The sequence below is a fragment of the Rhinoraja longicauda genome, chromosome 17 (assembly GCF_053455715.1).
Source record: "Rhinoraja longicauda isolate Sanriku21f chromosome 17, sRhiLon1.1, whole genome shotgun sequence".
In the NCBI taxonomy this organism is placed as follows: Eukaryota; Metazoa; Chordata; class Chondrichthyes; order Rajiformes; family Arhynchobatidae; genus Rhinoraja; species Rhinoraja longicauda.
Window position 1 is genome coordinate 46174082 of NC_135969.1, and position 24194 is coordinate 46198275.

General features: G+C 46.5%; 1 protein-coding gene across 9 annotated transcripts in view; it reads right to left on the reverse strand.

The window, feature by feature from the left end:
• The window catches only part of LOC144601975 (voltage-dependent L-type calcium channel subunit alpha-1D-like), a 282505-nt gene that overhangs the window by 145800 nt on the left and 112511 nt on the right, over nucleotides 1-24194 (reverse strand). For all 9 annotated transcript variants that reach the window (XM_078414647.1, XM_078414644.1, XM_078414648.1 and 6 more), the window contains exons 10-12: nucleotides 15392-15482; nucleotides 10314-10340; nucleotides 443-603 (exon numbers count right to left, since the gene is read on the reverse strand). In XM_078414647.1, the coding sequence (XP_078270773.1) occupies nucleotides 443-603; nucleotides 10314-10340; nucleotides 15392-15482 (279 nt within the window). The remainder of the gene's footprint in view (nucleotides 1-442; nucleotides 604-10313; nucleotides 10341-15391; nucleotides 15483-24194) is intronic.

The window sequence follows — 24194 nt, forward strand, 5'->3', positions numbered from 1 at the left end:
GAAACATATAAATTATAAAAAGGATTGGACAAGCTAGATGCACAAAAAATGTTCCCAAAGTTGGGCGAGTCCAGAACCAGGGCCCACAGTCTTAGAATAAAGGGGAGGCCATTTAAAACTGAGGTGAGAAGCAACTTTTTCACCCAGAGAGTTGTGAATTTGTGGAATTCTCTGCCACAGAGGGCAGTGGAGGCCAAATCACTGGATGGATTTAAGAGAGTGTTAGATAGAGCTCTCAGGGCTAGTGGAATCAAGGGATATGGGGAGAAGGCAGGCACGGGTTATTGATTGTGGACGATCAGCCATGATCACAATGAATGGTGGTGCTGGCTCGGAGGGTCGAATGGCCTCCTCCTGCACCTATTTTCTATGTTTCCATTTGAATCAAAAATAAAAATTATTGTTTAGTAATGTTTATTTAAAAGCATAATTACACTCTTACCTTGAATCGTTGTTAGCCACGAAGGTTGGTTGTAGTGCTCTGAAGAAATGGTTAATGTATTGAGAAAAACAAGAATAATAACTAGCCAGTAGAAAGTAACAGACTTAACACCAGCTCGACATCTTCTTCTTAAACAACGGTTCCAACGACGCCAGCGTCGACTAAAGGAAGTAAAAAATCAAATTTAGTCACAAAAATATCAAACTTTGCACTCAAGTATAAAATCAAAATACCACAAAAGGCAATTTAAAAAGAGAGTTAGATAGAGCTCTTAGGGCTAGCGGAATCTTGGGGTATTGGGAGAAGGCAGGAACGTGGTACTGATTGTGGATGATCAGCCATGATCACATTGAATGGCGGTGCTGACTCGAAGGGCCGAATGGCCTACTCCTGCATCTATTGTCTAGGTATCTATGTATCTAATTAAAAAGGTTACCAAATATCCCCACTGATCAATTTGTACAGACTAGGTAATTTGCAAACTGAAGCAAATTGATTGTTAAATTGTGTATGGAGTTCATTTCTTTCTATTGTCAATTCAATTGTATTTTTCAGAAAATAAACACAAAAGCTGGAGTAACTCAGTAGCTGCAGGTCAAATAAAGTTGTTGTAGTAGGGGATTTTAACTTTCCCAATATAGACTGGGAAAATCATAGCATAAAGAGTTCAGATGGGGTACAATTCCTCAAAAGTGTTCAGGAGAGTTTTCTTAAGGAGTATGTAGAGGCCCCCACATGTGAGAGGGCAACGCTGGATCTAGTATTGGGAAATTGGGAAGGGCAAGTTAATGCAGTGTGTATGGAGGAGCCTTTTGGGACCAGTGACCACAGTTCAATTAGGTTTAAGATAGTTATGGATAGGGACGGAAAGGGTCCACGTGTTAAAATGCTCAACTAGGGTAAGGCCAACTTTGAAGGTATGAGAGAAGGTTTCACTCAAGTTGACTAGAGCAGGTTATTAGATGGGAAAGGAACATCGGCCAAGTGGGATGTTTTTAAAAGCGTACTGAAGAAAGCTCAGGATGTGTACGTCCCCGTTAGAGTGAAGGGCAAAGCAGGCAAACGTAAGGAAGCTTGGCTGACGAGGGAAATTGAGACGTTAGTCAAAAACATGAAGGATGCATGGGACAGGTATAGACAGCCGGGATCAAGAGATTCCCTGGAGAAGTTTCGGGAGCCAAGGAGTAAACTAAAAAGGGAAATCAGAAGGGCAATAAGGGGCCAGGAGATAGCTCTGGTGGGTAGCATTAAGGACAATCCTAAAAGATTCTATAAATACATAAGGGGAGAAAGGGTAACTACAGTGAGAGTGGGACAATCTGTGTGGAGCCACAGGAGATGGGCAAGGTCCTAAATTAGTATTTCTCCTCTGTATTTACCCAGGAGAAAGACAGTAGGACGGAGGAAATTGAAGCAGTCACTGGAAATGTCTTGAGAGCAGACAGGGTTACTGTCGAAGAAGTACTGAAGGTACTGTCGTGTTTGAAGGTAGACAAATCTCCAGAGCCTGATCTGATATATCCGAAGACATTGTGGGAAACTAGAGAGGAAATTGCGGGAGCACTGGTTGAAATTTATGAGTCGTCCTTAGCTACAGGAGAGGTGCTGGAAGGGTGGCAAATGTTGTACCTCTTTTCAAGAAGGGCTGCAGGGAAAATGCTGGGAACTATAGGCTGGTGAGCTTAACATCTGTAGTTGGTAAGTTACTGGAGAGTATTCTGAGGGATAGGATATACAGGCATTTGGATGGGCAAGGGCTGATTAGGAATAGTCAGCATGGTTTTGTACGTGGAAGGTTGTGTCTCACAAAAATGATTGATTTTTTTGAAGACGCGACCAAAAAGGTTGATGAAGGCAGAGCTGTTGATGTTGTGTAGATGGACTTCAGTAAGGCGTTTGACAAATTTCCGCATGGTAGGCTGCTCTGAAAAGGTTAGATCGCATAGGAGAGATACCTGAATGGATAGCAAATTGGCTCCATGGAAGGAAGCAGAGGGTAATGGTGAAAGGTTGCTTCTCAAACTGGATGCCTGTGACTAGTGGTGTGCCTCAGGGTTCAGTGCTGGGCACATTACTGTTTGTCATCTACATCAATGATTTGGATGAGAACATACAGGGCAAGATTAGCAAGTTTGCTGATGATACAAAAGTTAGTGGTTTTGCAGATAGTGAAGATGGTTGTGAACGATTGCAGCAGGATCTGGATCGATTGGCCAGGTGGGTGGAGGAATGGTTGATGGAATTTAATACATAGAAGTGTGAGGTGTTGCATTTTGGGACGTTGAACAAGGGCAGGACCTACACAGTAAATGTTAGGCCTCTGGGTAGTGTTGTAGAGCAGAGGGATCTAGGAGTACAGGTGCATGGTTCCTTGAAGGTCGCGTCGCAGGTAGATAAGACAGGCAAAAAGGCTTTTGGCACTTTGGCCTTCATCAGTCAGAGTATTGAGTAGAGAAGTTAGGAGGTCATTTGCAGTTGTATAAGACGTTGGTGAGACCACATTTAGAATATTGTGTTCAGTGCTGGGCATCATGTTATAGGAAAGATATTGTCAAGCTTGAAAGGGTTCAGAAAAGATTTATGAGGATGTTGCCAGGACGAGAGGGTGTGAGCTCTAGGGAGAGGTTGAGTAGGCTGGGTCTCTATTCCATGGAGCGTGGGAGGATATGGGGTGGTCTTATAGAGGTGTATAAGACCATGAGTGGAATAGTTCGGGTAGACGCACAGAGTCTTTTGCCCAGAGTAGAGGAATCAGGGACCAGAGGACAGAGATTCAAGGTGAAGGGGAAAAGATTTAATAGGAATCCAAGGGGTAACTTTTTCACTCAAAGGGTGGTGGGTGTATGGAACAAGCTGCCAGAGGAGGTAGTTGAGGCTGGGACTATCCCATCGTTTAAGAAATAGTTGGATAGGACAGGTTTGGAGGGATATGGACCAAGCGCAGGCAAGTGGGACTAGTGTAGCTGGGACATTGTTGGCCGGTATGGGCGAGTTGGGCCGAAGGGGCCTCTTTCCACACTGTATCATTCTATGACTGTATGACCTGAAACTTTCCCCAACCCTTTTCTCAAGAGATACAATACAATACAACAATACAATACAATATACAATACAATACAATACAATACGATACTACAATACAATATACAATACAATACAACAATACAATACAAAACAACAATACAATACAACAATACAATACAATACAATACAACAATACAATACAACAATACAATACAATATACAATACAATATATCTTTATTGTCAATGTACAGGGGTACAACGAGATAAGGAATGCACCTCCATACGATGCAATAAATGAATTAGCTAGTCAGTATTAATTTAAACAACCCTGTGGCAGCTCCCAAGGGTCGGGCCATACCACTACCGACCCCTCGGCACGGGAATAGACCGGTCCAGGGGGGCGGGCCCTTAGCACCGGGTATAAAGGACGGGGTTTTAGGTGCGGTCGCTCTCTGGCAGACTCAACTGGTCTAGAGAACGTAATAAACACATCCCTCCCGAAATACCCGGCTCCTCGCCTTTATTTCGGGCTTTTTTGACGCGCCACAATTGGTGACCCCTGACGGTCCATTGCTGACATAATGGACTCAAAATGGAAAGCCGACCGTTCGTCCGCCTCACAGGCCGACCAGGCCACATCTGTCGACGCGGTTTCCATCAAACTACCGACATTCTGGACCACCCGGCCTGGCGTTTGGTTTCACCAAGCGGAGGCTCAGTTCCAGCTGCGGGGCATCACGATGGACGACACCCGCTTTTTCTACCTGGTGGGAGCCCTTGACCAGGACACGGCCGAAGAGGTCACAGAGTTCCTCGAGGACCCCCCGGCCCACGATAAGTATAAAGCCCTTAAGGAGCTGCTGCTCCAAACTTATGGGCTTACCAGGATGGAATGGGCCGAAAGGCTCCTCCACATGCAGGGCCTAGGCGACCGGCGGCCATCAAGCCTCCTCAATGAGATGGTCGCGCTGCTCGATGGGCACAGGTCGTGCCTGATGTTTGAGTACACCTATCTGCACCTGCTGCTGGCAGACATCTGCCTGCAGCTCACAGACGCCTCCTTTGATGACACCCAGGCCCTCGGCAGGCGCGCGGACGCGCTGTGGATGGCGCGACGGGATGACATCAGCGCGGTCGGGCGGGGAAGCTGTGGAAGGAGTGACAGCTGCGCCCCGGAGGCCTGTAAAATCGCCCCCCGTGGCCCTTGCGGGTTCTGCACCTGTAGTTCCGCATCAGCAGCTCCAGCCAGCACCAGCAGGAGGCACTGCTGCTATTACCACCAACGCTGGAGTCCTGCAGCCCGACAATGCCGCCAGCCATGCACGTTCCCGGGAAATGCCGGATTCACCGCCTCTTCGCCTGGGATCGGCGCTCCGGGGACCGCTTCCTCGCGGATACCAGGGTGGAGCTGAGCGTCCTGCCCCCTTCGTTGCTGGACATTCGTTCCGGGAAGCGGGGGCCCGTTGTCACCGCTGCAAACGGAAGCCACATCCGTACTGATGGGTTCCGCACGGTTAACATCGTTTTTGGCTCCTGCCATTTCACGTGGCAGTTCACAATCTCCCAGCCGTTGCTCGGGGCTGACTTTCTGCAGGCTCACTCTCTCCTGGTGGACGTCAGGCAGCAGCGCTTGGTCCACGCCGCCACGATGGAGCCCCTCGCGTTGTGTCTGGATGAGCCCGTTGCACACCCGCTGTCGTCTGCATTTTGCTCGAGTTCTGGCAGAGTTCCCTGCAATTCCGGTCGTCGACCCCCAAGCACGGGGTGGTCCATTTCATAATAACTACCGGCCCACCCCTCCACCCACGAGCACGCCGACTGCCGTCCGATAAGCTACGCCTGGCACGGCAGGAGTTCCGCACGATGGAGTCCTTGGGGATCGTCCGCCCTTCCAACAGCCCATGGGCGTCCCCACTCCACATGGTCCCCAAGGTAAACGGGGGCTGGAGACCTTGCGGGGATTATCGGCGGCTGAACGTCGCTACCGCCGCGGACCGATACCCCGTGCCCCACATGCAGGACTTCAATGCCCATTTGGCCGGGGCTACAATATTCTCGAAGGTGGATCTGGTGCGGGGCAATAACCAGATCCCGGTCCACCCCGGAGGATGTGCCCAAGGAGGCAATCATCACGCCGTTTGGATTGTACGAGTTCGTACGGATGCTGTTCGGCCTTAAGAACACCGCGCACGCATTACAACGGTTGATGGACGGCGTGTGTCGCGGGCTTGATTTCCTGTTCGTCTACCTCGACGACATCTTGGTAGGCAGCCGCTCGCGGCAGGAGCAATGTGCCCACCTCCGGCAGCTCTTTCAGCGGCTCAGTGAGCACGGGTTGGCTATCAACCTCACCAAGTGCCCACATCATGCGGCCGCTATACGAGCTGCTGGCGGGCAAGCGTAAGGACGTCGTGTGGACCGACGAGGCGGTAACAGCCTTTGATGGCGCGAAGGAGACCCTGGCTCGGGCTGTGCTGCTGGTTCACCCACGGGAGGATGCCCCGACAGCCCTTACGGTGGACGCCTCAGAGTCAGCGATTGATGCCGTGCTGGAGCAACTGACGGACAGGAGTTGGCGCCCCCTGGCCTTCTTCAGCCGGCACCTCAACAACGCCCAGAGGAAGTACAACGCATTTGACCGCGAGCTCCTAGCTCTGTACCTGGCGGTGCGCCATTTTACCGCTATTTCCTGGAGGGCCGCCCGTTCACCACGTACACGGACCACAAGCCGCTCACGTTCGCCCTGGCAAAGGTTTCCGACCCGTGGTCCGCCCGACAGCAGCACCAATTGGCATATATTTCAGAGTCCACCACCTCCATTTGCTTCGTCGAGGGGAAGGAAAACCGGGTGGCCGACGCGTTGTCTCGCCCCACCGTCAATGACGTTTTCAAAGTGGCGCCCGGCATTGATTATTCTGCCCTGGCGGAAGCCCAGCTAATGGATGGGGAGATGCCCGCCTACCGGACTGCCATCTCTGGCCTCCACCTTGACGATGTCCCTCACAGCCCCGGAGGAGCAACGATATTGTGCGATGTGTCGTCAGGTCAGCCGCGCCTCATCATCCCTGACCTTTGCCTGGCGTGGTCCACGGGCTGGCTCACCCATCCATCCGGGCGACGACAGCACTGGTAGCTGCCTCGGTTCATTTGGCACGGTCTACGCAAGCAGGATGGCCACTGGGCCCGCACCTGCATTCCGTGCCAGGCGGCAAAAATCCAACGCCACGTCCGGGCGCCACTCCAGGAGAACGGTCTACCCCGCCAGAGTTTCGACCACCTGCAGGTGGACATTGTGGGCTCTCTCCCGCCATCCCGGGGCATCACCCAGCTCCTCACGGCGGTGGACCGCTTCACGCGGTGGCCGGAGGCCATACCGCTGACCGACACATCCACAGCTACATGCGCTCGTGCGTTGTCTACGCACTGGATCGCTCGCTTTGGTGTGCCGGTGGTCATCTCGTCGGACAGGGGGCCACAGTTCACCTCTGAGCTGTTGGCAGCCATGGCTCACCTGTTGGGCGTGCGGCTGCACCTAAGGAGGACCTGGCCTCATCTTCAGCAGAGCTCGTGTACGGGTCGCCGCTCACGGTACCCGGGGAGTTCGTGCCCTCGTCGCCGGGGAAGGAGGAACCGCCCTCGTCCGCCCTACAGCGCCTTCGCGAGCGAGCTGGCAAGCTCGCACCCGTGCCGACGTCCCGCCATGGTACATTCCGCCCGCACGTGCCATTGGTCCTCCGGGACTGTGCCTTTGTGTTCCTGTGCCGTGTCGCCCACCGGACGCCGCTCCAGAGGCCGTATGAGGGCCCATACCGGGTGCTAGAGCACGGACAGACAACTTTTGTCTTGGATATGGGGGGCTGGCCGGAGGCCGTGTCGATTGACCGCTTAAAGCCGGCGCTCTTGGACATCGACCCATCAGAGCGGGTTGTCAAGCCTCGGCCGCGAGGTCGCCCCCCCGCCTTTGCGGGTCCCACCACCTGTCCTCCCACCTGTCCCCCCACCTGTCCCTCCAACTGTGCTTCCGCCGGCCCCTCTGTCGGCCGATTTTCGTACGAGGTCCGGTCGGGTTGTGCGATCGCCAGTGCGTTTCGTGCCTCCGGTTCTGTGGGGGGGGGGGGTCCTGTTGCGGCTCCTAAGGTTCGGGCCATACCACTACCGACCCCTCGGCACGGGAATGGACCGGGCCCTGAGCTACGGGTATAAAGGACGGGTATTTAGGTGCGGTCGCTCTCTGGCAGACTCGACTGGTCTAGGGAACGTAATAAACACATCCCTCCCGAAATACGCGGCTCCTCGCCTTTATTTAGGGCTTTTTCGACGCCCCACAACCCAATGAAACAAATGAGAACAGTTTTAAAACAGAATAGTGCAAGTAGATCTGTGCCGGTTCAATGTGTGATGTGACCATCTGGCTCAGCAGGACCGGTTCATAGCAGCTATGGCCCTGGGGATGAAGCTATTCCTGAGTCTGGAGGTGCGGGCGTAGAAGGCCTTGTATCGTCTGCCTGATGGTAGAAGTTCGAACAGACTGTTGCAGGGGTGTGAAGAGTCTTTGTGCATGCTGGTGGCTTTTCTGAGGCATCATGTGTTGTAGATGCCCTCCAAGGGTGGTAGCTGTGTTCCGATAGTCCCCTGAGCTCTATGGACTACCCGCTGAAGAGCTTTTCTCTCTGCCTCCGTGCAGCTGAGGTACCACACAGGGATGCCATGCGTTAGGATGCTCTTTATGGTGCAGCGGTAGAAGGTCGTCAGCAGCGGTTGGGGCAGACCAGACTTTTTCAGTGTTCTTAGGTAGAACAGTCGTTGCTGTGCCTTCTTGACCAGCACAGCAGTGTTAGTGGTCCATGTTAGGTCCTCCGAAATGTGAGTGCCCAGAAACCTGAAGCTGGACACTCTCTCCACACTGTCCCCGTTGATAAAGATCGGGGCGCATTCCCCATTGTGTGACCTACGGAAGTTGATCACACAACTGCCTGACCTGTTGAGTTACTCCAGCCTTTGTGTCTTTCTTCAGTGTAAACCAGCATCTGCAGTTCCCTCCTACATATATTTTTCAGAATATATGCTGTATCTGTAATGTAATGGTTGTGGTACAACTGAATGGATCGCTATACCTTAACTAGGGATAGATAATATATACTGGCTTTTCCAATTATACCCAGATCCTGAAAATGAAGAAATGAATCTGAGGGCATTTAGGAGTTAAGCACACTAATGGGTCAGGCAATACACGTGGGTCAAACTGCATGGTAGATTTCCTTCACACCAGACATTAGTGAACTAGATGGGATTTTATAACGACTTGGTAGATTTTGTTATCAACAATACGACTTATTTTGGTCATCCACAAGCACTTACACACATGCAGCAGAGAAATAGTTGAGACAGGAACAATAACAAAGTTTAAAAGACACTTGGACGTGTGCATGGATAAGAAAGATTTGGAGGGATATGGGCCAAATGCAGGCAAGCTTAGATGGAACATTTTGGTCGGACTGGGCACGTTGGGCCGAAGGGCCTGTTTCCATCCTGTGCGACTCTATCGCTGCATATTCTAACTCTTTGTTGTCGTGCAAAAATCTATACAGTATCCATTTTAGGCATTTATCTTCAATGTAATTTTTCATTACCATGGCCCGGTGTGACCTGCAGCAGCGTAATTGGACAGATCATTGAATCACGTACTGTATTTTGTGATTTTAAATTATATTTGGAATGCCATCTGAAATTTGTTCTGTATGTTTTCAGACGTGAATGGGATAGAAAGGTCAACAACAAGCTGAACGTATCGCACTCTGAAACAAATCTTGTTCCTCGGAAAATGCAAGATATTTAGCTGACATTTTGTGCAGTCCTGGAAATGTCCAATAATGTCAGGTGAGATTATTAGGCCAGGCATTCCATCGTTAGATGCCCAATTGTGCTGGTGGTTAAATTTGATATTACAGATATATAATTATCCAAAAAATATCACAGATTTCCATCAGTGCCAACAATGCTGAAAAGCAAAGATTTATTGCTCAGGTCTCACAATGCAGTTTGCAGTCAAATGCTGACGCAGGAATGACGACAACATTTGCTTACAGAACAAATCACTGCAGCCCCAAGTCCTCTCTCTTTATTCGTGTTTCAAAATATCTGTGTTGCTGAAAGGGGCAGCATTTATTCTTCATCATTAATTGCTCTCAGGAAGGTTGAGGTGAGCTTTTGAACTGCTGTAGTGATTTATCAATTCAGGTCACAAAGCGCTCGAGTAACTCAACACTGATCAGCACGGATTGTATCACAATCAGTCTGAAGAAGGGTCCTGACCAAAAATGTCACCTATTCATGTACCCCAGAGATACCGCCTGACCCACTGTGTTATTCCAGAACTTTGTGTCTTCTTTTGTAAACCAGTATCTGCAGTTCGTTGTGTCTGTGCATTTAAGGTTACAACTGAATGGGTTGCACGGTAATTTGATAGAGTTAAGTGTCAACCACACTATATAAAAGGTAACAGATGAACAGAGAAAGGTATTAGAGAAATATTAATGAACAATGTATTTTCCTGATAATCCAGAAGTTTCATGGATAACAATTACTCAGGCTAGTAATTTTATCCAGCTGCCCAGCCTCTTGCTCGGGCTCAGCCCCTCTAGTTCTAGTAATATCCTCCTAAATCTTCTCTGTACTTTCCAGCTTAACAAAATCCTTCCTATAGCACATTTACCAAAACTGAATACAGTTCAACTAAATAATCAGTTATTATTATTCAACTAATATATCCAATATTCACTTACCATAGTTCAGCACTTTTCACAAACAGAAATTAAAGGTATAAAGTCAGGGGAAAAGGGCACTGACCTGAACTTTGATTTAGAAATCCGAATACTGTAATGTAAAGAGAATACAAGAAAATGAATAATTATAATAGCATCTTCTGTGGTTTTGTAGAAGTCAAAGTCATGCTTCTTTATTTAGTTATAGATTGATTTAAAAGCATATTGCTTGTAGGTGCAAGATGAGCATTACATTGGAAGAGTAATGAGATGATTTGTGAAACATCACAACACTGGAGAACAGGTATGGGACAGATTGTACATGTTGTGACTTACTGAAATAGCATTTATTTTACTACAGTTATGATCTAAATTTAGACATCAGGTGATTGTATCAGGCTGATTCAGCTATTCTTGATTAAAAATATTGTTACAACCACTCTACAGAGCCCACAGTGTACAAACTTTGTTTAAAAAGCAGTAACATTTTTGGAGATTTTGCCAGAGTTAAAGCTATAAATGCTGTTTTCCATTATTTCCTCAGAGGTTTTCTCTGTCTTCCATGAAAACAGAATCATTTCTCTGCCATTTCCATATTCATCAATAACATTTCTCCTGATTCAGTCTGAAAGGAAAGCACATTAATTTGAGCTAATCTTTCTCTTTTTATTTAAACAAAGAATGGCTCAGGTGTTTATGTTCCTCACTAGACTACTGTGGTGTTCTACTTTTCCACTGTTTAAGAATACCTTGGTCTTTCTCTGGTCAATTTTGAAATTTCTCCAATGGTCCTTTAGGCCATGCCAACTGATATGTTCCATCTACACTAGTCCCACCTGCCCTTGTTTGGCCCAGCACCCTCTAAACCTTTCCTATCCAAATGTCTTTTAAATAGACAAGAGACAATAGGTGCAGGAGGAGGCTATTTGGCCCTTCGCGCCAGCACCGCCATTCAATGTGATCATGGCTGATCATTCACGATCAGTACCCCCATTCTTCCTTCTCCCCATACCCCCTGACCCCCTATCTTTAAGAGCTCTATCTGGCTCTCTCTTGAAAGCATCCAGAGAATTGGGCTCCACTGCCTTCTGAGGCAGAGAATTCCACAGATTTACAACTCTCTGACTGAAAAAGTTTTTCCTCATCTCCGTTCTAAATGGCCTACCCCTTATTCTTAAACGGTGGCCCCCGGTTCTCCAACATTGGGAACATGTTTCCTGCCTCTAATGTGTCCAATCCCTTAATAATCTTATACGTTTCGATAAGATCCACTCTCATCCTTCTAAATTCCAGTGCATACAAGCCTAGTCACTCCAATCTTTCAACATACGACAGTCCCGCCATTCCGGGAATTAACTTAGTGAACCTACGCTGCATGCCCTCAATAGCAAGAATATCCTTCCTCAAATTTGGAGACCAAAACTGTACACAGTACTCCAGGTGCGGTCTCACTAGGGCCCTGTACAACTGCTCCTATACTCAACTCCTCTTGTTATGAAGGCCAACATTCCATTGGCTTTCTTCATTGCCTGCTGTACCTGCATGCTTCCTTTCAGTGACTGATGCACTGGGACACCCAGATCTCGTTGTACGTCCCCTTTTCCTAACTTGACACCATTCAGATAATAATCTGCCTTCCTATTCTTACCACCAAAGTGGATAACCTCACATTTATCCACATTAAACTGCATCTGCCATGCATCCGCCCACTCAAACAACCTGTCCAAGTCACCCTGAAACCTCATAGCATCTTCCTCACAGTTCACACTGCCACTCAGCTTTGTGTCATCTGCAAATTTGCTAATGGTACTTTTAATCCCTTCATCCAAGTCATTAATGTATATTGTAAATAGCTGCGGTCCCAGCACCAAGACTTGCGGTACCCCACTAGTCACTGCCTGCCATTCTGAAAGGGACCCATTTATTTGCTTTCAAAGAAAGCTCTTTGCTTTCTGTCTGCCAACCAATTTTCTATCCATGTCAGTACCCTACCCCCAATGCCATGTGCTCTAATTTTGCCCACTAATCTCCTATGTGGGACCTTGTCGAAGGCTTTCTGAAAGTCAAGGTACACCACATCCACCGGCTCTCCCCTGTCCATTTTCCTAGTTACATCCTCAAAAAATTCCAGAAGATTAGTCAAGCATGATTTCCCCTTCGTAAATCCATGCTGACTCGGAACGATCCTGTTACTGCTATCCAAATGCTCCGCGATTTCGTCTTTTATAATTGACTCCAGCACCTTCCCCACCACCGATGACAGACTAACTGGTCTATAATTTCCTGTTTTCTCTCTCCCTTCTTTCTTAAAAAGTGGGATAACATTAGGTGCCCTCCAATCCACAGGAACTGATCCTGAATCCATAGAACATTGGAAAATGATCACCAATGTTGTTATAGTACCTGCTCAACTACCTTCTCAGGCAGCTCGTTCCACTCTGTTTAAAGACATTTCCTCTCATGTTTCCATTAGTTCAGTTCAGTTTAGTTTATTGTCACGTGTACCGAGGTACAGTGAAAAGCTTTATGTTGTGTGCTAACCAGTCAGCAGAAAGATAATACATGTTTTCAATCAATTCATTTACAGTGTATAGATACATGACAAGGAAATAACGTTTCGATTATATATTTCCTCTTTCACCTTAAACTTTATCCTCTGGCTCTTGATTCCGCTATTCTGGGTAAAAGACTCTGTGCATTCACCCTATCTATTTTCCTCATGATTTCATACATCTCTATAAGATTACCCCTCAGCCTCCTGTACTCCAAGAAAAATAATCCTAGCCTGTCCAACCTCTCCCAATAGCTCAGGCCCTCAAGTCCTGGCAACATCCTCGTAAATCTTCTCTGCACTCTTTCCAGCTTAACAACATCCTTTCTATAGCACAGGGACCTGTAAGAAAGGTATCTGCAATGATACTCAGACTTTAATGAAGGTATCACAAAATGCTGGAGTAGCTACTCAGAATTTAATGGGTTAATACACAACAAATGCTAAAGTAGAATATTTGTTGAGTACGTGCTGAGTTGTACCACCTGTGTGATGACTCATAACATCTGTGTTGAGATGAAGTTGTTTTTAAATCACATTTTGAGAAGTGATCATGTCTATTTAACTGTAGGACTGAGCTATCCAATTGATAATAGACATTCTCTCTGATCTGCATGCTGCAAGCTTTTGCTGCATTGTTACATACCTTTGTATTAAACTGAAGTTTGGTATAAATCTTTAGTGTGTTCGTTTATTCTCTTAACAGTTGTGTTCAGATCCAAACCGTATCTCAAAATGTTTGTGGTGAGGTGATAAAGTCCCAATTTTTTAATACCAAACATCTACCCATTTCCTTAGTACAAATGTTAACGATTCATGAGTTGAAACCCATGGGCTCCAAACCAAACTTTGAGCCAAGTATTCAGCTACAGAGAACAGTATCTACATCTCTAAGTATACTGTCGCCTATTTCCATCCCCAATTTGAAAAGCCTCCTCGACCATAGTGCTGTGGTTAGCTATACTCGTTCAACCTGTGGTTTTCACTCTTACACAGTTGTAAAAACATCAAGTTGGTTGGATGAACAAAGGCTGCACCCACCACAGAATACCAGATTTCCATACCTGCCTCAGACATGGTCACATAGCTATTAGTTATTACACTTTTAATTTGATAACTGAACTAAATATTTAGTCATTTAAAACTTTTAAAGATATATATTTATTAAAACCAACATTCATATTGTGTGTTAGTTTGGATTAAACACATAATCTTGGTTCTATGCATAACTTGAGGTATGTACAGAACTCAAGTTTCAACTAAATGAAGACAGTTAGATGGTGTTAATAATTGCAGTCATTATGAGTTTAGAACGGTAGGTACACTGAAGCTGTGAAATATGGCTATGTGGTGTTTTCCGATTAGCTGCTTTCTACGAGCTTCGGCTGCTTGGAGCCCATCAATCCTACGCCCACTCTTCAGATGTCTTTATTGTAATCCTCCGAGTGTTACTCTGGTTATTGCTCATTTGATGATAAAGACTAGCTGTCTTCATGCAAATTTATGCAGAAGATGATGACTCAAAACTGGTGAGGGAATCGACTGCAAAGCTCTTCTTGAAAGCTTAAAGCAGATGAAGTTGCAGCCTGGTAACTCCAGCAATTTACAGGTTTATGGTGGTGGTTTTTAGACACTCATAAAACTCTAATTGGGTTGCTATACTTTTATTTCCCCAAGTAGTAGCTGTTCAGAAGGCTGGCTGAACAATGTAAAGTCTAAATAATGCAGGGTCAGATCACTTCAAATTGACAAATTAAATTTAATTAATTAATAATTTGGTTGTATGATTTCAAAATGATGAACATTAAATGATCACACTTTTCAGCATAATCAGCTCAATTACTTTTGTAGGTGACAATTTTGGAGTGGAAGCTGTGTACGATTCCTCAAATTGCCCTTGTTAAGAAACAATCCAATTTAATTTTTTAACAAATTCCTCTAATCACTTGCCTTAATCCTTCAAACGTGCTCCAAAAAGATAAAAGGTGCAGTGCAGATTTTCTTAAGATGGTGTATCAATAATTGAGTGGACCAATTGTAAAGAATATTATATGAAACTGTCAAAATTCTGTACCCTTGAAAGCACAGGCAGATAGATGGATGTCGTTTACTCATCTTGTCAGCATTCTTTTCTAGTCTGTAATACTGCACAGGAACGAGTGCATTGATTTACTTACAACCCTAACTGGGTAGCAACATGCCAAACCTAAAGAAAAACAGTCACTCGAGAAAAGCTGAATTTCTAATATACAATAACCTCAACAACTCTGGGCTTTTGTCCCCCATTGCTGAAATTCATTGTGATTTAAAAAAAAACACTACAGCTCTTAGAAGAATGAATGATAAGTTAATCACTCAGAATCTGATAGTTAAATGATAATAAAATGCCAATATTTTCAAATGGATCAAAAGATTTGATTATTGACTTGAATTCTGAACTGTAAAGTGGAAATGCTTTGTTTTAATAGCCTCCAACAATATAACTTAAAGTCTCATGGTATTAAAATGATCTAGGGCTTGGCCCCATCTTGCACACAACTCTTAAATCTTGCAACAATTCATACACTCATGCCCATGTACCTAACACTTAAACTGGAGCCTGTTATACTCACCATAATGATCCACAGCATGTTGCATTCTCACTCCCTCCACCAGCGGCATTGTCTGTGGTGTCAGATCCAGTTTCCCCAATAGGCAGATTTGCTGTTGGATGAGGTCAGGCAAATTAATAAATCAATAATGCTTCATGTTCTTATTCACAAAATGCTGGAGTAACTCAGCAGGTCAGGCAGCATCTCAGGAGAGAAGGAATGGGTGACGTTTCGGGTCGAGACCCTTCTTCAGACTGATCAGTCTGAAGAAGGGTCTCAACCCGAAAAGTCACCCATTCCTTCTCTCCTGAGATGCTGCCTGACCTGCTGAGTTACTCCAGCATTTTGTGAATAAATACCTTCGATTTGTACCAGCATCTGCAGTTATTTTCTTATACTTCATGTTCTATTTATTACACATTTTCCTGCCGTTATAACTATGCCTGAAGTCTATTTTAAACCCAAAGGTTGTGACCATGATTTCAAACCTAATATGGCAGATTTCGTAAAAATAAAATGCTTCACAATCACATAACAAAATAACTAAAAGATAAATCTAACATTGCCATCAAAGTAGTGATGGTGTTGAGATAAAAGGCAGACACCAGTGGCTTTCTGAATCCTTCAAGTTTTTGTTTTGATTCGGAGGTAAATACTTTTTGCAGATGAAAAATGCTCATATTAAGCAGTTAAGCAGTTATCTTTAAAAATAAAGCATTTCATAGAACTTCTTTGATCTGCACAATCTTTGATTTTGTAATGTTCCCTTAAATTCAGTGATCTTACACTCACTGGAAGTCAGCTTACACTCAGCTTGCTCCAGTGCTCACCACAATATTCAACCTCTCCTTGGCCAAGTCCGTGGTCCCTGCATGCTTCAAAAGATCCATCATTGTACCGGTGCCAAAGAATGCCTCTCCAGCGTGTTTAAATGACTACCGACCGGTGGCCCTCACCTCGGTTGTCATGAAATGCTTTGAGAGGCTAGTCAAGAAGCACATCTGCGCCCTCCTTCCTCGCAACATGGACCCACTACAGTTCGCATACCGTCCAAACAGGTCTACGGATGATGCGGTCTCCCAGGTTCTGCACACCGCTCTCTCTCATCTGGACAGCCAGGGGGGCTATGTGAGGATGCTGTTCATTGACTTTAGTTCAGCATTCAACACAATAGTCCCCAGCAGACTGGTTGAGAAGCTGCTGGAACTGGGGCTTAGCACCCCTCTGTGTGCCTGGGTCCTGGACTTTCTCACCGCCAGGCCCCAAGTGGTCAGGATGGGGGAACACACATCTAGCTCCCTCACCCTGAACATAGGATCCCCCCAGGGTTGCGTCCTTAGCCCCATACTGTACTCCCTGTACACACATGACTGTGGGGCCAGGTTCAGCTCAAACTCCATCATCAAGTTTGCTGATGACACTGTGGTGGTGGGCCGGATCTCCAACAACGATGAGAAGGCCTACTGGGAGGAGGTGGCTGATCTGGCACTCTGGTGTCAGGACAATAGCCTTCTCTTGAATGTCACTAAAACGAAGGAGCTGATTGTGGACTTCAGAAGGGCTAAACATCCAAGGACGTACACACCACTGGAGATAAATGGGTCTACTGTGGATAGGGTGAGCAGTTTTAAATCCTTGGGAGTCCGCATCACAGAGGATCTGACGTGGGCAACGCACATTGCCGCCCTGGTGGGTAAGGCAAAGCAGTGCCTTTACCACCTTAGACAGCTGAGGAAATTCAGAGTGTCTCTGAGGATCCTTCATTGCTTCTACTCTGGGGCTGTAGAGAGCATCCTGTCCGGCAACATTACAGTCTGGTTTGGGAACAGCTCTGCCCAGTACAGGATGGCCCTGCAGAGAGTAGTGCGTTCGGCAGAACGCACCATGGGAACTACACTCGTCCCCCTGCAGGACCTATACATCAGGTGCAGGTCCAGAGCAAGCAAGATTATGAGGGACCCCTGCCACCCCAGTAACGGACTGTTCCAGATGCTACGATCAGGCAAACGCCTCCGCTGTCACGCTGTGAAAACGGAGAGGATGAGATGGAGTTTCTTCCCACAGGCCATCAGGACTGTCAACTTTTATAACTCCAGAGACTAAATTTTTGCCTACACTATAGTAACTTATTAACTTTATTTATATGCTGTAACTGTAATTCTTTTTTGTGCACAATCCGCAGGCATTGCCACTTTCATTTCACTGCACATCGTTTATGTGTATGTGACAAATAAATTTGACTGACTTGACTTGACTTGACTTGACTTGAAGTCAGAATCGTAAATACCGCCCAATGACTCCCTTTCTTAAAGCAATCCCTTCAAGCACAGCTCCCAGCAGAAATTGTTATTTGCAGAGTTTACCCCACCGAAGCAAAGATTTAATTCTTTTTAATGCATATTAAGAGAAACATGAAAAATAGGTGCAGGTGTAGGCCATTCGGCCATTTGAGCCAGCACCGCCATTCAATATGATCGTGGCTGATCATCCATAATCAGTACCCTGTTCCTGCTTTCTCCCCATATCCCTTGATTCCGTTAGCCCTAAGAACTAAATCTAACTCTCTCTTGAAAACATCCAGTGAGTTGGCCTCCCTTCTGTGGCAGAGAATTCCACAGATTCCATAACTCTGTGGGTGATTTTTTTTTCTTCATCTCAGTCCTAAATGGCCTGACACTGTGACCCCGTGATTCTGGACTCCTCCAACATTCAACATTTATCCTGCATCTAGCCTGTCCAATCCTTTAAGAATTATATATGTTTCTATAAGATCCATACATTATGTGATGGAGTCCTGAAATTTCCAGTTATGTTTTTTATACAAAATTCTAAAAATGTTAAATGCGCGAACCAATTGATACAAAATTTTAAAAGAACACAAACTCTGGGAAAGTTTCCTATTATCTAGAACCTGCCCGCCAGAGCCCAACAAGAGGCAAAATGCGGTGCTGGCTCGAAGTGCAAATGGCCTCCTTCTGCACCTATTTCTATTTTCTAAAATACTACTAAAATTAGTAAACAAACCAGATTTGTTCTTCAAGAATGTCCAGTAGTTGATATTTCCATACCAAAAGTGCCCCATGGATCATTCTAAGAAAGTTTCCACAGTTTCCTCCTAGTCTTGTTCTTATCAAATTCACGCAGCTTATTCAATTGTAAATTAAATATTGGATTCAGAAATTTGAACTGGAAATCAGAATGGTATTATCATAAAATAGAACAACTGTGGAAAAATGCCATGAATAACAAAGGTTCAGAATGAATTAAGATCGTTATTGCAAGAGGTTCCATAAAGCTGGAATCCCATTGCACTGAAGAAACTGGCTGAAATAAATTAAAAACAAAACTAGTAAGATAGATTGAGGAAACACCTGGAACATTAGGGGAAACACAAAAGATTACACTGGCAATCCACAGTAGATGCTTTCCAACACTGAAGGAGAAGAGAACAGCTGGACAAAGGCACAGTATGAAATCAGAAAAGGGAGTCAAATATAATCCTCTGTTCAAATGGATAACCTGAATTTCACCTTTGGAAAACAACTTCACAGATTTTTCTGCATATAAAAGTTCAATTTAAATGCAAGTTATTGTTCCAACTGTTGGAATCATCTTCCACAACATCAATGATGAAGAATAGGAGAAGATTGTTTGTGAACTTCCAAGGCAAGAGATTACAACCTATACCAAAATTAACATTTCCTTCACATCTGATTTTAAACAAATGATTAAAAGATGGGATTAGATTGTACAAATTTAATGAAGCCAACATAACTAAATTAGATGGAATAAATATAATTTACTCATAATTATGTCTATTTAATTTAATCAAACATTTAAAACATGACTGGAAAATTTTCATCTCTCATGAGCAAAATCACTTATAAAATGTGCAGAACTGATGCATGCATAAAGCTGCTGTTTTCCTTCCATGCAGTTTGCTACATGAATGTAGAAATTACTGTTAGTATTGGGCACATTATATAACGTGCCTATCTTGTCTTTTACTTAGAATAAATAATCCACTTCAATAAAGTTCTCCCTATATATATTTACTGTACAGAGGAATTCCTGTGCTCAACAACCTGGGATTGATTATTTGTTTCTATAACAAAGAAGTTGCAGGATTTGGTCTGGTTATGATTAATGCCATAGACTTTAGTTTGTGTTGCCTTGGTTTAGAATAAATAAAAATGGTATTTGACCTTTGTATAGATCAACACCCTTCACCATAAATTGTGTGCAAAAACACCACAGCATTTAGAATTAGTGTCAAATTGGGTACTCCAAAAACATTTGGAAAATATGTCAAAAATACATCTGAAAACGCACGAGGTTGGTTTACACACGAGGGGTTGCACCACAATCCCTACGACAGCCACAGGCCAGTGACTGCAGGAGAGAGATTGCACCACAATCCCAACAGCAGCCACAGGCCAGTGACCGCAGGAGAGGGGTTGCACCACAATCCCAACAGCAGCCACAGGCCAGTGACCGCAGGAGAGGGGTTGCACCACAATCCCAACAGCAGCCACAGGCCAGTGACCGCAGGAGAGGGGTTGCATCACAATCCCTACGACAGCCACAGGCCAGTGACCGCAGGAGAGCGGTTGCACCACAATCCCAACAGCAGCCACAGGCCAGTGACTGCAGGAGAGAGGTTGCACCACAATCCCAACAGCAGCCACAGGCCAGTGACTGCAGGAGAGGGGTTGCATCACAATCCCTACGACAGCCACAGGCCAGTGACCGCAGGAGAGGGGTTGCACCACAATCCCTACGACAGCCACAGGCTAGTGACTGCAGGAAAGAGGTTGCACCACAATCCCTACGACAGCCACAGGCTAGTGACTGCAGGAGAAGGGGCTGCACGACAGGAGGAGGGTGTTCCCAGATTTTCAGGAAGGGCCTTACAAGTCATGGTCCAAGTCAAGACATGAGATACATGAGGCATGAGAACCATGTGGGACAGTCACAAGAGCCTCCATTAGAAGAGCCTGGCAGGAGAACGAGGCGGCCGGACCTCGTACGCAGATCCACTCTCTCAGGGGCCAGCATAGGCACAGGCGGGAACGGCCGGGATTGAGGACGCCCCCGACATCGAGACTGGGCCACGTGCACGGGTTGACTTATGTCCAAATGGGCCGGCTTAAGGCGAGCCACCGACACAGTCTCGCGTCGGCCCCCTATGTCCACAACGAACATGGTAGGACCGGTCTGCAGCACCCAGAAAGGGCCCTCGTACGGCCGCTGCAGCGGTGTCTGTTGAGCGTCACAACGCAGGAACACGTACAGACAGTCCTGGAGAGCAGATGGGAAATGGGGACGAATCACCCCATGGCGAGAAGTCAGGACAGGAGAGCGCGTGCCCACCTTCTCACGGAGGTGCTGCAGCGTGGACGAGGGCGCTCCTGTTGTCGGTGAGCCGACGGAATGAAATCTCCCGGAACTGTGAACGGAGAACCATTAGTTCCGCAGAGGAAGAAGCCAAGTCCTCCTTCGGGGTCATACGGATCCCCAATAAAACACATGGCAACGCGTCCATCCGCTCCGGGCCCGTGAGCCGCGCCTTCAGCACGGCCTTGAGATGATGGTGGAACCGCTCCACCAGGCCGTTAGTTTGCGGATAATAGGCCGTGGTGTGATGGAGCTGGACCCCCAACAGCGCAGACCACAATTCTGAGGTGAACTGAGCCCCCCAGTCCAACGAGATGTCCACCGGCACACCAAAGCGGGCAATCTGGACTTCCAGAAGACGTTCGACAAGGTCCCACATAAGAGATTAGTATGCAAACTTAAAGCACACGGTATTGTGGGTTCAGTATTGATGTGTATTGATGAGTATTGATGGCTGGCAGACAGGAAGCAAAGAGTAGGAATAAATGGGTCCTTTTCAGAATGGCAGGCAGTGACTAGTGGGGTACCGCAAGGCTCAGTGCTGGTACCCCAGCTATTTACAATATATATTAATGATTTGGACGAGGGAATTGAATGCAACATCTCCAAGTTTGCGGATGACACGAAGCTGGGGGGCAGTGTTAGCTGTGAGGAGGATGCTAGGTGGCTGCAAGGTGACTTGGATAGGTTAGGTGAGTGGGCAAATGCATGGCAGATGCAGTATAATATGGATAAATGTGAGGTTATCCACTTTGGTGGCAAGAACAGGAAAGCAGACTATTATCTGAATGGTGGCCGATTAGGAGAAGGGGAGATGCAACGAGACCTGGGTGTCGTGGTACACCAGTCATTGAAAGTAGGCATGCAGGTGCAGCAGGCAGTGAAGAAAGCGAATGGTATGTTGACATTCATAGCGAGGGGATTTGAGTATAGGAGCAGGGAGGTTCTGCTGCAGTTGTACAGGGCATTGGTGAGACCACACCTGAAGTATAGCGTACAGTTTTGGTCTCCTAATCTGAGGAATGACATTCTTGCCATAGAGGGAGTACAGAGAAGGTTCACCAGATTGATTCCTGGGATGGCAGGACTTTCATATGAAGAAAGACTGGATAGACTCGGCTTGTATTCGCTGGAATTTAGAAGATTGAGGGGCGATCTTATAGAAACGTACAAAATTCTTAAGGGGTTGGACAGGCTAGATGCAGGAAGATTGTTCCCGATGTTGGGGAAATCCAGAACAAGGGGTCACAGTTTAAGGATAAGGGGGAAGTCTTTTAGGACCGAGATGAGAACGTTTTTTTTCACACAGAGAGTGGTGAATCTGTGGAATTCTCTGCCACAGAAGGTAGTTGAGGCCAGTTCATTGGCTATATTTAAGAGGGAGTTAGATGTGGCCCTTGTGGCTAAAGGGATCAGGAGGTATGGAGAGAAGGCAGGTACGGGATACTGAGTTGGATGATCAGCCATGATCATATTGAATGGCGGTGCAGGCTCGAAGGGCCGAATGGCCTACTCCTGCACCTATTTTCTATGTTTCTATGTTTCTATGTCTATGTTCCTATCCAGTGGACAGCGAGGGCTCGGGCACACGTCGCAGTAGAAGTGTCAGCCAGCGGAACGGCTTCGGGCCACCGCTGGCTGAATCGATCCACCACAGTGAGGAGGTGAGTGACGCCCCGGGATGGGAAGCCGGCCCATGATATCCACATGGATGTGGTCGAACCAACGGCGAGGCACAGCGAAATCCTATATGGGCACCCGGATGTGGCGCTGAATCTTTGACGTCAGGCATGGAATGCATGCCCGGGCCCAGTTACAGACCTGTTTGTGCAAGCTGTGCCACATGAACCGGGCAGCTACCAAGGTAGTCGTCGCCCGGATGGAAGGTTGAGCCGACCCGTGGATGACGTCACCTGACAGAGGTTCACCTGCACCTCCTCCAACCTCATCTATTGTATCCGCTGCTCTAGATGACAACTTATTTACATCGGCGAAACCAAACACAGGCTCTGCAATCGTTTCGCTCAACACCTTCGCTCAGTCCGCCTCAACCAACCTGATCTCCCGGTGGCTGAGCACTTCAACTTCCCCTCCCATTCCCAGTCTGACCTTTCTGTCATGGGCCTCCTCCAGTGCCATAGTGAGGCCCACCGGAAATTGGAGGAACAGCACCTATTTTGCCTGGGCAGCTTGCAGCCCATTGGTATGAACATCGACTTCTCCAACCTTAGATAGTTCCTCTGTCCCTCTCTTCCCCTCCTCCTTCCCAGATCTCCCTCTATCTTCCTGTCTCCACCTATATCCTTCCTTTGTCCCGCCCCCCTGACATCAGTCTGAAGAAGGGTCTCGACCCGAAACATCACCCATTCCTTCTCTCCTGAGATGCTGCCTGACCTGCTGAGTTACTCCAGCATTTTGTGAATAAATATGTTTCTGTACAGTATGACTATGACACTGCAGACACCTTCTGTGGCTTATTGGAAAGATCCTGTGTCAAGGAAGTTGACAGTCAAGATAAGGTCATAAGGTCATGTGATAGGAGCAGAATTAGGCCAATCGGCCTATCAGGTCTACTCCGCCATTCGATCATGGCTAATCTATCTCTCTCCCCTAACCCCATTCTCCTGCCTTCTCCCCATAATCCCTGACACCCGTACTAATCAAGAATCTATCTAACTCTGCCTTCAAAATTGACTTGGCCTCCACAGCCTTCTGTGGCAAAGAATTCCACAGATTCACTGCCCTCTGACTAAAGATATGCTTCCTCTTCTCCTTCCTAAAGGAACGCCTTTAATTCTGAGGCTATGACCTCCAGTCCCAGCCTCTCCCATTAATGGAAACATCCTCTCCACATCCGCACTATCCAAGCCTTTCACTATTCGATACATTTCAATTAGGTTCGCCCTCAACCTTCTAAACTCCAGCGAGTACAGGCCCAGTACTCATCAAACACTCATCATATGTTAACCCACTCATTCCTTGAATCATTCTTGTAAACCTTCTCTGGACCCTCTCCAGAGTCAGCACATCCTTCCTCAGATATGGTGCCCAAAATTGTTCACAATACTCCAAATGCGGCCTGACCAGCAGCTTATAGAGCCTGAGTATTACATCCCTATTTTTGTATTCTAGCCACCTTGAAATAAATGCATTTGCCTTCTGTACTACCGATTCGACTTGCAGATTAACTTTTTGGGAATCATGCTTGGGAATAAGCATGACTTCTACAGATAGACCAGGCATGAGAATGTGGATAAAGATCCTCTCACAGGGAATCTCAAACCTCACAATGTCAGGTTTGGTCACATACATTGTTCATCAGATGGGAAATGGTATAGCTGAAAACTCTCTGGGAATAGGCCCTTCATGACAGACATGCCTCCTACTCTGCGTGACCAAACATGGCCATTATGACAATAGACAATAG